This window comes from Ptychodera flava, chromosome 13 (genome assembly GCF_041260155.1).
Source record: "Ptychodera flava strain L36383 chromosome 13, AS_Pfla_20210202, whole genome shotgun sequence".
NCBI lineage: Eukaryota > Metazoa > Hemichordata > Enteropneusta > Ptychoderidae > Ptychodera > Ptychodera flava.
This window is the reverse complement of record NC_091940.1, coordinates 41137866-41153012: the sequence shown is the minus strand read 5'-3', so window position 1 is coordinate 41153012 and position 15147 is coordinate 41137866. Positions and strand designations below refer to the sequence as shown.

Genomic DNA, 15147 nt, shown 5'->3' with positions numbered 1-15147 from the left:
CGCGCATAAATATCCGATATATAATGGAGATTTCAACACCTTACAGTTCTGGACAAACCCGACTTCCAAGGACTGACTCTAGCTTCGATACTAGACGGTACTAGATTCATTCAAATAAGCGCGTAAATATCCGATATATATCAGAGATTTCACCGTCTTACAGTTCTGGCCAAACCCGACTTCAAAGGACTGACTCTAGCTTCGATACTAGCGATACTAGAGTCATTCAAATCGCGCGTAAATATCCGATATATAACGGAGATTTCAACACCTTACAGTTCTGGACAAACCCGACTTCCAAGGACTGACTCTAGCTTCGATACTAGACGGTACTAGATTCATTCAAATCGCAGGTAAATATCCGATATACGGTATATCGGAGATTCACCACCTTACAGTTCTGGACAAACCCGACTTCCAAGGACTGACTCTAGCTTCGATACTAGACGATACTAGAGTCATTCAAATCGCAAGTAAATATCCGATGTAGGCCTACGGTATGTCGGAGATTTCACCACCTTAGGCCTACAGTTCTTGTCAAACCCGACTACCAAGGACTGACTCTAGCTGCGATACTGGATGATACTGGATTCATTCTAATCGTGCGTAAATATCCGATATCGGAGATTTCACCACCTTTCAGTTCTGGTCAAACCCGACTTCCAAGGACTGACTCCAGCTACGATACCAGACGATAGTATAGATACTGTAAAATCAAACAGTTTAATCAATTCAATGAAATATAGGAACATAATTTTCAGTGATTTATAATTCACTGTACTAATTTCACAATGAAACGAATCAGCGAGCTGATATGGATTTTTGGTGATGTTGAATATTATGGACGATACTAGATTCATTCAAATCGCGCGTAAATATCCGATATATATATCAGAGATTTCACCGTCTTACAGTTCTGGCCAAACCCGACTTCCAAGGACTGACTCTAGCTTCGATACTAGCGATACTAGAATCTGTCAAATCGCGCGTAAATATCCGATATATAACGGAGATTTCAACACCTTACAGTTCTGGACAAACCCGACTTCCAAGGACTGACTCTAGCTTCGATACTAGACGGTACTAGATTCATTCAAATAAGCGCGTAAATATCCGATATATATCAGAGATTTCACCGTCTTACAGTTCTGGCCAAACCCGACTTCAAAGGACTGACTCTAGCTTCGATACTAGCGATACTAGAATCTGTCAAATTGCGCGTAAATATCCGATATATAACGGAGATTTCAACACCTTACAGTTCTGGACAAACCCGACTTCAAAGGACTGACTCTAGCTTCGATACTAGACGGTACTAGATTCATTCAAATCGCAGGTAAATATCCGATATATATCGGAGATTCACCACCTTACAGTTCTTGTCAACCCGACTACCAAGACTGACTCTAGCTGCAATACTGGATGATACTGAATTCATTCCAATCGTGCATAAATATCCGATATATCGGAGATTTCACCACCTTTCAGTTCTGGTCAAACCCGACTTCCAAGGACTGACTCCAGCTACGATATTAGACTGAAAATTATTTTCCTATATTTCATTGAATTGATTAAACTGTTTGATTTTACTGTATCTATACTATCGCGATAGTATAGATTCGATACAGTAAAATCAAACAGTTTAATCAATTCAATGAAATATAGGAACATAATTTTCAGTGATTTTAATTCACTGTACTAATTTCTCAATAAAACGAATCAGCGAGCTGATATGGATTTTTTGGTGATGTTGAATATTATTGAAAAAGAGAGCTAAATTTCAACTCAAACTAACGACGCCGAACGCCAGCCTGTACAACACCGTGTGTGTACAAAGCACCGGCAGTCAATTGTAACACAATACACATCGGTCGACCTGAAATTTGACACTGTGATCGACGCAGCGTTTCAAAAGTACGAAAAGTGAGACCAAGTAATTTTAGATTTGATCTAAAACCTCCCAAAACCAACAGACAAAGTCCTATACTCTTAAGCAGAAAAGCAGAGTTTTCAAGCGTCGACTTTCTCTTCCGCGATGCACACAACCACGGCCCCTCCACAAAACGCGATGTCGATCGACTTGAATATTGACATCGTGTTTGACCACGGATGGACTAACATGGCGTTTCAAAGTATGAAAAATGAGACTAAGTAACTTTGGACGCTTTAGATTTGATCAAAACCTACCAAACCCATCAGACAAGGCCCTACTCTATACGCAGAAAACAAAGCTCTCAAGCGTCGACTTTCTCTTCCGCGTTTGAGCGAAACAAAAGTCGGCTTCATTCGGAAATGGTCGGCTATTCGCGGGCATAACGTAATTGTACGTTAGTCCAATTTTGGATAGAGGGAGTACGCGCGTTAGGGAGTCCTGTCATCTGGTTGCAAAATTTGTCAGGTGGTTGTTAGCTACGACACACCCATATTTGGTTATGTTTTCGATGTCAAAGGTCAGAGTGGAAAGTCCGCGCAAGTGTGCTCACATAGCGTGCCTCGACTTAGCTCTGGTGATCAAAATATAACACAGCACGTTTTCATTTGTGCCATTTCTAAGCAAGTGAGTACAAGTATAGTGGTCCGTTCGATTCTTGATTGTAGGCTTGTAACACAACGCAAGGATACGATTTCTCATATATCTCTGGTGCATGGTGTTAACATGCAGGCGATTTTAAAATTCAGAGGTCAGACGAAACCAAGTCTACATACATCAGTCATCATGATCGACCTCTACCGGTAGAGCTAGAATTCAAAGATTCAGCACTTTGTTGTGTGATTGTTATGGTGCAAAGCCGTACAAAGCGTGTGCCAAACTACTGTGCTTGCTTTTGTATTCATGGCACTGCTAAATATCAATAGCAAATCTCTTAGCCACATTTTTTATCCGTATTGAAACCAATGAAGGTTTGACTTTTAAAATCTCTGCTACCTCCATGGTTAGACTGATCACTTTAACCTTAGGGGTGTTACGCACAGCGGTATACACTAGCTCTTTTACCATCGTTGAGAGCAATAATAGTTAGCATGTTCACCAGTTGTTTCACAGTTGTGTCAAAAGAGTCAAAGAGATGTCTTGAAACACATCAAAGTCTACTTATTTAAAAGCATTAAGGTGTTTAGCCTTGTTTTACATTATCACTTTTCTCTTCATCATAGGATGCATGCTTCAGTAACAACTGTAAAATATGCTCGAAGCATTAGAGACTGCAGAGAAGCAGATATGTCCTGCAAGCTTTGCCCAGTGAAGATGTTTAGTCCTACGAAATACAAGTGGAAAGTAAAAAGACACATTCAGGCCCACATGAAATCCTCAGTACCTTATGGAGGTAGGCAGCTAAATATGTTTGTCTTTATTGTCAGTGTGTTCTGATGTATTAGCTTTAATAAATTAATTCATGTGTCACCTGGTTGCACGGAGACTCCGGTGCATCTCTCTCACTATGGTAAGGCTGTGACTTCTAATTTTTTTCATTGGTTTTTATCTTTTTATACTATCACTTAACTTGTCTAATCAAAATTGTATGCAGGATCTGCATTTCGAGCATGCTGAGTCACAATGTGTCACCTGGTTGCACAGATACTCCGGTGCATCTCTCTTACACTGACAAGGCTCTGACTTCTAAGTTTTCTCATTGGTTTTCATCTTTGAATGCTTCAATAATTGATTTAACTTATCTAATCAAAATTTTATGAGGGATCTGCGTTTGGAGCATGCTGAGTCACAATGTGTCACCTGGTTGCACGGATACTCTGGCGCATCTCTCTTACTCTGCTAAGGCTGAGACTTCTTTTCCCATTAGTTTTCACCTTTATACTATGCTATCACTAACTGATCATGATTTAACTTGTCTATTCAAAATATTATGCAGGATCTGCATTTGGAGCACGCTGGGTGACAATGTGTCACCTGGTTGCACGGAGACTCCGGTGCATCTCTCTTACTCTGCTAAGGCTGTGACTTCTAAGTTTTTCCATTGGTTTTTATCTTTGTGTGCTATCACCAACTGATTTAACTTGTCTAATCAAATTGTTTTACAGGATCTACATTTGGAGCATGCTTAGTAACAATATGTCACCTGGTTGCACGGAAACTCTGGTGCATCTCTCTTACCCTGACAAGGCTGTGACTTCTAAGTTTTCTCATTGGTTTTCATCTTTGTATTCTGTCACTAACTTATTTAACTTGTCTAATCAAAATTGTATGCATGATCTCCGTTTAGAGCATGCTGAGTCTAGTCACAATGTGTCAGCTGGTTGCACGGAGACTCCAATGGATCTCTCTTACTCTGCTACGGCTGTGACTTCTAAGTTTTCACATTGGTTTTCATCTTTTTATGCTATTACAAAGTGATTGAAGTTTTAAAATTAAAATTTTATGCAATCGTCTGCTTATGGAGTATGCTGAGTCACAATGTGTCACCTGGTTGCACGGAGTCATGTGATGCATCTCTCTTACCCTTATAAGGCTTTGACTTCTGAGTTTCTCCTTGGTTTTGCTCTTTTTATGCTATTACAACATGATTCAAGTTTTCAAATCAAAATTGTATGCAGGAATCTGCTTTTAGATCATGCTGAGTCAGAATGTGTCACCTGGTTGCACAGAGACTTTGCAGCGGTATAAAACTTGCTATATAAGGGGCGCTGCACCCAACACAGGGTATTTCGCTCCTAAATCACTTTTTTGCAAATGTTCATTCAATTTTAATGAATTTGTTAACCCAAGATTAAAATATTGGTTGGGTTCATCTTCAAGGTTGTCAAGCTGTCGTAGGCTGCTTGATAAAGAAGTGTTAATTTTTGCAAATATTTGCAAATCACCCAATTTCCTGGCTTCTCTATTCCTCCAATTTCAAGATTTCCAAACAATTTAACTCCATACTGACTTGGTCAAATTGTCTTCAATTTTCACATTATTTTCTTTAAATGCTGTTAAACAAAACTTTTTTTGTTTGCCAATAAAGTTCTTACATTTTGAATAAGAGGCAATTTAATTTGTATGAGGATCATGTACTGTAAAATATGTTAAAAAGTAACCTGCCAAAAGAAGGAAATGACCACCATGTTAAAAGTGATATTTTATTCAAATCATATGTGTCACGTGTCCATTTAGGGCAACTGTTGTCAGCTCCACTTATATATAACCAAGATTGGTATCATTTTTTATATGCAAAGTAAAACATAAACTGTCTTTTGAAGGTTTATGGCATGTCTGTTGAAAACAGAGACTATTAAAAAAGACTAATTTCTAATGTGAAACGTCTGTTAACGGTGTGTATTCTGATGTAATAATGGATTTTCATTTATTTTGACAGTATCTTTGAATGCTATGACAATGCCTTAACAACAGATGGTAAGAAGTTTGTTTTGGAAGAGGAATGTGAAAGAAACATCAATGTAAGTAGGGTATTATGTACATATGTTCCTTCTCACATTGGTGTACCATTTTGTAGTTACAACTTGAGCTGTATCCGGTGAATGGTTTTGGGATAATTGTGTAAGTTATTATATTACAACTCTCAAAATTTAGAGGGCCTGTAATGCTTACTTTTGATAATTTTTTTCATTATTTACATTTGTCCTTTGTAAGTTGTTATTTTACTACAAAAAGAATGTTTAAAAAACAATATTTAGCTTGTCAACATAGCATTTGTATGTGTGATTGCACTGATATTGGAAAGCATCCATTAGATCCGTAAGGACTTGTTTTAAACATCAGCATCCTGGTGCAGAGTATGCTGGGTTATCAGACTCAACAAGGAGCCACATGCATAAGCAGGGGAGTTCATCAACACCAGTGCTAAGTAAGAGTATTTTAACAAATATTTTTTATCCAAACACAGAACTCCTATGATCATTGAACTATTACATTCTATTGAATTACATTTCCAATGTTACTGTACACAAGTTTATGGGCTAAGCCCTATCATGATATCATACATTTTATGACATTATCTACCACAGGTTTTCATGGATGAAAGAAATATACAAAAATGTATTAATATTATGTCTATATTTCTATTTTTCTCACTCAGGTTTGTTGTAGACCACATCGCAATTGTGTTGTTGGCTGAAGTTTACCTTGTGTCAAGGAAAGGAATGGTTATGCTTGAAGTATTGCAACAGAAATCTAAATATACTATTCTACAGGGATAAGCTTATTGACATTTGTCCACATTGTTATGAAATATTTTAAAACTTAAATTTAAGGCAATTATTGTCATATTTAACCAAAAATATCATTCAAAAGTTCTTGTCAGACACAATTATATTAATTATACATGTCCCTTGGGATGACATCAATAAGATTTTGTAAAATCGTGCCAAGATATATATGCAACTTTGTATTTTTGAGATTATTTTTGTCATTGTAGATCTATTTTTTCTTAAAAACTCCCTGTCAGACTTTTTGATATTCAGTATACAGGTCCTTAGGATGACTTAAGTCAGATATTTTATACAGCGAGAAAATGCAAATTTTTTTGGAGCAATTTTTGTCAATTTTGGTCAAAAAGTGCTTTTGTCTAATTGGTGTTTATCTGATAGCTTTGCATTTTCTTATAAAAATCCCTGGAGACTACCTAAGCCAAATCATTTTTCAAATGGGGGAACCCATGATTTTTTATTTTTGGAGCCAATATATTAGTCTGCAAGCTTGAATGACCTATATCAACCCCGAAAACAATTTTGAAGACACTGAAAATAATGTAGTTTTATTTGGTGTCAATTTGTAGTGAAATATGATCTAGAAAAAAGTTGTGAGGCTATGTTTTATGTAGTGGACCAACTTTAGCAAATATTTCATGGAGGAAACCCCAAACACTGATGAGGAATTTCAATCCACAAGAAGGCATATGGCAAGATGCGCCATACCATTAAAACAGACTGCAGTTTATTTGTATTAGCTCCAATCATTTGTTACATAAACAAAACACCTGTCATGTCATCACTTAATTAAGTAAATCTTCACAAAGATTGAGGCAGCCGAGTGAAATCATGTACAGGTTGAATAGTATGAGTGATGAATGATGACATCAGGTCACTTCACCACACAAACAGAGTAAACAATGATATTAATGTTGACGACATATCCCTCTGACACCATATTGTTTTTTGATCAGTACCCTGCATATATTTACTCCTTCCAAGGTTCAAATTTATCAGTTATCATTGACCAATTACCAGTGGTTGTCTGCTTTGAACTTGCTGTAGACAATGTTGACTTACTATTTGCTTGCAGTAATTGTCAAAATATTAAGTTGCACATTTTTATCTGAAACCAAAGAGTTTTCACATTTAATGTTACACATACTACTCGTACAACTAAGAAGTTATGGAAATCTTTCAATTTTTCTCTGACGTCCAACATTTGAAAGTTAATGGAGCTGTTGTAAGTTTCCTTCTCACCAGTTGTTTATTTGGTGTGTATATTGCACATTGTATTCTTGGCTCATCTGTGTATATAACTTAACTCCGAGTAAATCATCCAAACATTTCAAGCAAGGACCATCAAATTTTACTGTTGATCTACACAATTTAAAAGTGGCTGTTAAAACGGAATTCTGCCTGCGTAAATTGAAAGTTCAAACTCTTTGCAAACACAATAGCATTTATAGTAATAGTAATACCTCATATTGTTTGTTAAATAGGAGCAACACTGTGCCCTTTGTGGTATATTTTTAAATGACTTGCAGAAATTGATATTTATTACTATTGTTATTATTGCCAATTGTTGTTTTGCCTGATTAAGGCACACACCTGTAGCTATCCTATGGATTATCTTGAATATTATCACAGCACAGCTACATGAGCCACCAGGCTGCTTGTTGAAACACCTATATGTAGGGGTTTTAACTGACTGCTAAGCCAGGCGAATTAGTATTGTAGATATTATGAGTTCAAGCCCCATAAAAATGCATCAGCAAGACTGCATCAAAGTTGACCACTTTTACTGTACATGTTGTTCACAAAGTTAGTTCTAAGGCAATCAAGAATATTTAATGGGATCTTTTAGAGTAATTTAAAATAAGGGCCTGGGGGGTTCAGAGGAATGTGAGGGTAGTCACTCAAAAAATTGAAAGCTACAAGGGGTTTGATCAAAATGTGGAGAGAAAGAAGGGGGTTGCTCAATTTTTGGTACAAAATGAATTGAAATACCTCTCAGATTGCACCATTTCATCAATTTCTCAAAATTTTTGATGCGACACCCCTCTCACTTCCTCTCCCCCTGGGGTGTTCTAAAAGTTTTACTTAGTAAAAACAAATAGAAAACACCTAATATTGCACCAAACTGCATCATTGCACTCATTAATTTCTCAAAATTTTCGACGCGGGAGAGGAGACATGCCTCTCACGCTTCCCCCCTTGGGGTGTTCTAATAGTATTACACAAATTGATAACATCTCTCTTATTGCACCAGACTGCATTATTGCACACATCAATCTCTCAAATTTTCGACATGAGAGGGTACATCTCCTCTGACAATGCCCCCCAGCCTCCTGCATGTTCTCCTGTACTTTCAAATTCTGCCCTTTCAGATATCTTAGTGAAAACCTTGTCATGATACCCATCCAAAGTAAACAAGACTGTATGGTAAACAATACTATATGGTTGGATAGTGGTTACAGCATGAGCTTTTGTATCTACATTTTATTGTGACTTTGAATTTCCTTTTGCTGGTTTCATCTTTTTCAACCGTCATGAGGTAACCGATGATATTCTAGCAGATATGAAAGGTCTTTACTATTGCTGTAAATGTTACAAATACATGTCTTGATATTCAACTCTTCTAAGTAAGGGGGTGGGGAGGGATCTAATTTCTGTGTTAGAGACTGGGTTACTCAAATGCATCGGGGTTGGCAGGGGGTTTACTCGAAATTTCAGAATACCATGAAATTCCCCAGACTCCCCCGCCCCAAAGGCCGTAAATAATGACGACTCCCTAAGTAAGTTTTTTACCACAGGAAAACATTAATTTTATTCACTCTTCGTCCTTTGTTAACCTTAGAAAGTTTGATCATGTAAAATTGTGTTGTTACTAGTTGTAATCTTGAATTGTTGAAATGAATAAAATCTTGGAAAGTAAACATGATCCTGTGTCACTGTTGTTCCTGTCTTGTTTCATCATCAGAAAAAAAGGGATTCTAATAAATTCACACCCAATTGCTCTACCAAAACCTAAAAATTATTGACATTTTTCAGGCAAGACACGAGACGTCTCACCAGTAATACCTGTAAGTGCAAGGCAACTCTGCATAACATGTTCACTTGAAGTTCAATATCTTTATTGTATGTGCTAATATGCCAGAGTGGCATACGGTTCAATAAAGATCAATGCTATTCTGTTCGGACGAGAAAGGTGACCCACAGAGGGCGTACTTCCTACTGGTACTCGTGTGACAGGCTTGCAACCACATGACATACTCCGGGTGCGCGCGTACTGGTTTACAGGACAAGCTTGCAACCACATGACATACTCCGGGTGCGCGCGTACTGGTTTACAGCAATTTGGGCTTTACCCGATGTGAACGTTGGAATATCGAATAATTCGGCCTGTGATCGGGCAAGTAAGGTTGACCTCGAGAGCGATTCCCAGTACAACACGTCCCCTGATCGCGGTACTACAGTGATAGGAACAAGTTCACCACGTAAATTGCTAGACTACATGATATAGCCACATCGGCACTTCTGACATATTATCTCCGGCTTGCAAGGCCATCAAAAAAATCAAAATATTAGGCTATTATCAAAACCAAAATTTCCGGGCCAGGGAGCGACACAGAGCTGAAAAGTAGCCAGCCAAAGTACGAAAGTAGCCGGTCAATTTGAAAATGAACACGATGCAATCAGTTTTTGTTTTTAAAATACAAACTTATTTACACTGACATTCAACAAAACTGTATAAAGTGCTGTTCGAGGTACCTTGCCAATGTTATGCTGCCACTGCCTCGACACGACGTCCCCACTCCAACCTCGGCTTCCTTCTTCACCTATAATTTACATTTCTCCGCCTGGGCAAATTTCTACTGAAAACCCTGCGATACTAGATTCTGTCAAATCGCGCGTAATATCCGATATACATTATCAGAGATTTCACCACCTTAAAAGTTCTGGTCAAACCCGACTTCCAGGACTGACTCTTGCTTTTATACTAGACGATACTAGATTCTGTCAAATCGCGCTAAGTATCCGATATTTATCGGAGATTTCAGCCCTTTATAGATCTAGCTAAGCCAATCTAACTTCGATACTGTAGGCCTATAGTCTAGTAGCCGTAAATATCGGATATCATAAGTGCAATGTTGCGGTGTCCCCCAACAAACGGAGCGGCAAAGGCAGAATACCGATGCCTTTCTTCGAATAACTGTCTCAGATCCTCGGTAATCGGCCATCTGTCAATCCCAGTAGAAACGCCAACAGAATACCTGTTAGCTATGCTAAACATTATTCTGAAAAACAACACATTCGAATTTAACAACGAATTCTACAAACAAACATGTTGGTGCGCAATGGGATCGTCACCGTCACCCGAGATTGCCAATCGACATCACGTTTCACGAATTAGAACTGGAAATCATATGTGAACACACAACAAAAATATCACTATGATGTAGATTCAGAGACGATATTTTCCTAATCTTCATTGGAACGGATCACAAACTCCACAAATTTATAACAGTAATTTAAAAGATGCATCCTTCTTTCAAATTTTCATATGAAAGTTCTTCACACGAAATAACATATCTTCACCCAGTCATTACAAAGGTCAACGATACAACAACGAAAACATACTAGACACTATAGAACGCACACAAAACCAGCAGATACATTCCAGTTCTTACACAGAAAATCATGTAATCCAAAATCAACCTTCAAGGGCCTGATCAAAGGCGAAACATTAAGGTACATGAGGACATGTAACAACGAAGAGGACTTTAACAACAAAGTCAAAACATTTAATGAAAAATTGCTACAACGAGGATATTCACAACAAGAAATATCGAACATCAATGCGGAAACAAATTACGCAACACGAAGAACACATTTAAATCACAAACAAACACACAGCAACAACACTAATAAAGTGATATTTTCTACCACACATAGTCCACATATCAAAACAAAAGACATCAAACAAGCACTCCTGAAGAACTAGGAAGAAATAGAAAAAGATCAAACGCTAAATAATTTATTCACGATGAAACTGATCATCGCATACAAAAGAAATCCAAACATTGGCGACAAGCTCATAAATGTACAAGTACACAATCTTACAGAAAAGACCAAACAAAATGAAACAATCAACTGACTCGAATATAAATATTCTAGCCTCCTTACTGGACGAACAAAACACTGACAATGATTAAGCCACAAACAGTGAAACAAAAATCCAAGGGGAGAAAATATCAAAAAGCGACTGGGGAAGAGACCACACTGGTTTCGAAACGTAGCGTCAAAGGATCACACTGTCATTCGACATCTAGATTACTTCTACGCCTCGCCATGGCTTATATCTACACCAATAGCCAAACGCACAAAATAAAACATGAACACAGAGAACGAAAAATAGTGTAGGTGAAACGTGGAGCCGTTTTCCCTTTATTACAGTTCTGAACGCATCAAACGCAAGGGCTAAATCGGTTAACGATTGCATTTGGTCTGCATTCAGATCATTAAAACGACGATGACTCGGTTTGGACCGCATATGCAGCAGGTAAAAAACAGAAGACGGGCAGTACGACGTCGTTCATTTCAGCCATCTTATTACCATGCCGTATGCTTGGTCATACACACCTTTTGAACTCGAGAGGGCGCATTAAGACGTCTTAAACACCAAAACAATGGCTTAATTTTGTGAGTATGGACGCAAGCGGACTCAAACTATTAATCCCCTGTGTTTACAAATCACAAATAGTGTTGCAGAAGCGTTTCAATTTTACCTGTCTGAACGTAGCAATAATGGTAGACAAATATGGAATGTCAAATACGGTAGGGTCAAAGACTACAGTTTAAAGTTTGGGCAAACAAACTTCATAACATAGATACATTGATACAGTCATTACACCCTGCTAATGGTAAAACAGGCTTGGACTGAAAATGATGTACCTTTGAAATGTTCATGTGGATATACGGTAGAGAGTTCTTAACATCACAGCAAATGATAGATTTAGAAAATCATCATTTCTTTGAAATCATATCTCAAAAGCATGTTCCACTGAAAAACAGGACAGCTACATTGTACCATTGTCAAGTATAAGCACCACATTATACAGAAGTCTCATAAATAATTTAATAAACATACTGTGGTTTATCTTATCTATCATGATGTCAATTGATTCTGAGGATCTAAGATCAGATTCTATTTTTTAATGGCACACCAGAACTTTGATATGGGAGAGATTTATGTTCTACTTACAGCATTATACATTGAAACATGAATTGGTAGTTGAGTATGGCAGTAATGAAGATCACTGAAATTTCTGCACAATTCAAAGGAACCAAGCCAGCCCATGTTACCATCAGTAAAGCCGGCACCAATCTTTCCTGATGCGTCGATCACTGAAAAAGTATAATGTTAACATGAGACAATGACATAATCATGTGGATGTGTGCATAGCCATAAGGGTAGTCGTAGCTTGATGTGGGGGTGGCCAAGGGGGCAGCTGCCTCTCCCTGGAATTTTTGAGAAAAGTGCAAGTTTTTCTCACAGCGATGCTGATAAAATTGCTAATATTTCTGGGGCGATTCCCAGCATGCGTGCTTTGAATCCAATGCTTTAACATCAAGTGTCTCTGTACTTGCACTGACTGTTCGCTATTATTTCTATTGTTGCTGTGGTTTATTGAATTTGTTGCATTTTCAAAGTAGGCTTCTAATGCAGCAACAGTACCCAAAACTTCTTCAAATAAATCCCCAAACTCAGTGTTTAACTGGAGGCGAAATAGCTGATCATGAAGCTCACTCAGAATTCTGGTGTTCCTATAGGGAACCAAGAAATCTGATTGTTTTTGTTGTTGTTGTTGTCATTTGTATTGTTGTTTATGTTGATATTAGTCATGTTGTTGTTGACAAATAAAATTCAACGAACATAACTATTGTGTTGTTGTTTCAAACGTAATGTAGATGTCCTAAGAAACACTATAAGGACACTATCATTATTTGACCCAATGCAACTCTCTCCAAACATTCACTCTCTACCTATACAAGTTTATAGGTAAAGAGTGTTTGTTGGAGAGAAAATTTGAAATTTACTTATCACTAAGTCCGAATCAGAATCGAACAGAAAGAAACAAAAAATCATAATGAACATGTTTATAATCATGATAGCCTGATAGCCATAGAGAGGAAAGATGCCAGATTAAAGTCAGTGAGGTGTGATTTTTATAAACTTTGGCCATTTGGTAATAGGCGTTAACTTTATATCACACATATAAACTAAATTATTGTTATAGCTTAGTTTTCTTAATGACAAGGACATATATCAAATGGATGCGTGACACCAAATAATATGCAAAATATGTAAATTTATGTAAATTACCCAAATTTATCTAAGCTAGTTTCTGCCCCCCCCCCCCACACCCACACACACACACACACACACACACACACACAATGGTCAGGCTACGGCCATGGTGTTTACAATGCTGATAACTATAAATTCATCGTGGGGGTGGGGCTTGGGGGTTATAGTCTCTTGATGTTTTCAAGTAAAAACATGCATTTAGGTTCCTATGGGCACACATGGACAAGCTAAGGCAACCATCAAAGGAACCAGAATTAATGCTAAGAATGATATGGTGGGTGTAATTATGTTGCCATGGATATTTTTTACAATTGTCTAATTTTACTGATGGAATTGGTTGCTTGACATCAAATGCTAAGATCCACAACATGATAAATCAATGTTTGCCCTTCCATTTCACTTGTTGCAAACTTACAAAGCCATAATACATTCAGATTTGATGATCAATCTTATGATTATTGTACATGAAAAATGCTGGTAGTTGTGTAATATATTGTCCTGAATGTTGAATGAATAAGGACTTGAAAATTTAGAAGTCAATCGAAAGCCATCTTAAATTTAAAGTTAGATGAAAATGTTTATATAGTCAGGGTTTAGAACGGCTGAGGAGTCACTTGAGTCTTGTTTATTGCCATGGTGATCATTAATTTATAGAGTTATTTACATCTCTTTGACACTTGAACCTTTTTCTTTCTGTTGCCATGACAACTGTCAACTATGTCATCACAAGGCATGTGGTACATAATTACAGCGATTTGCATTGAACCATTGGCAATACTGAAACTAGACACAGTATTTTTAATGTCCAAATTGAGGTGTTGCCAAAGCTGTCAGGTGGTAATATCAGTACAATAACATTATCTGGAAGGAAATAGATCACATGTAGTCATAGCAACCCAATATATCAACAAACATAATTGATAGTTGTCCAGAATGCATCATTTGGAAACATTGTTTACGTAGATCTTGTGGCCTGACCTTCTTCCAGACAATTCTTCACAGAGTTTTTGTGTGTGTGTGCTTGACTGATATTACTGACAGACCATACACCTGACATGACATTGTTGGCAACTCCTTAACTTAGACAGTGAGTGTGTCTGGTTCCCGTGTTGCCAATGATTCAATGCAAACCAATGTAAAGGCTATGCATGATCACTCCATGGACAATGCATTTATTGCACCTCCTAAAACTCTAAAGATAAAAAAAGATTAAATTAAATTGGTGATTTGGGACAATTAAGATTACATTGGTGATTTGGGACAAGTACCATACATTGTAAATAATCATAAACCCTAGATTTTTCTGGGGTTTTTAATCAATGGAAGGACTGCATCTGCATCCATTGGCATTAGCTATATCTTCTTCTGTTCTGTAATAAGTAAACAATCTATTTGATAGGCACTGATTATTTCGATGATAAAGCTCTCTTTGCTGACCTTATTCATCGTTGACCTTTGCCTGCAACCACAGACTGTAATATCTCGACTTATATGATTCTGTGACTAATTCTTGTGTTGTCTTTACAACTTTGGTCAATTTCACCATGTCAAAAATTTCATCAACAATCAATGCCATCATGTTGTCAACTTTTTGTACACAAAATGAGCTGTTCCTGTAAGTGAAAGTATTA

General features: G+C 37.4%; 1 protein-coding gene and 1 long non-coding RNA gene across 2 annotated transcripts in view; one reads left to right on the top strand and one right to left on the bottom strand.

Moving 5' to 3' along the window:
- Positions 1-15147, bottom strand: part of LOC139148468 (nose resistant to fluoxetine protein 6-like) — a 44427-nt gene that overhangs the window by 20623 nt on the left and 8657 nt on the right. The window contains exon 2 of the mRNA XM_070719930.1: positions 12410-12552. Within this exon, the coding sequence (XP_070576031.1) occupies positions 12410-12552 (143 nt within the window). The remainder of the gene's footprint in view (positions 1-12409; positions 12553-15147) is intronic.
- On the top strand, positions 2459-6666 carry LOC139148788 (uncharacterized). The gene is made up of 4 exons (XR_011556017.1): positions 2459-2557; positions 3154-3323; positions 5310-5391; positions 6030-6666. It is a non-coding gene; the product is annotated as an uncharacterized lncRNA (long non-coding RNA).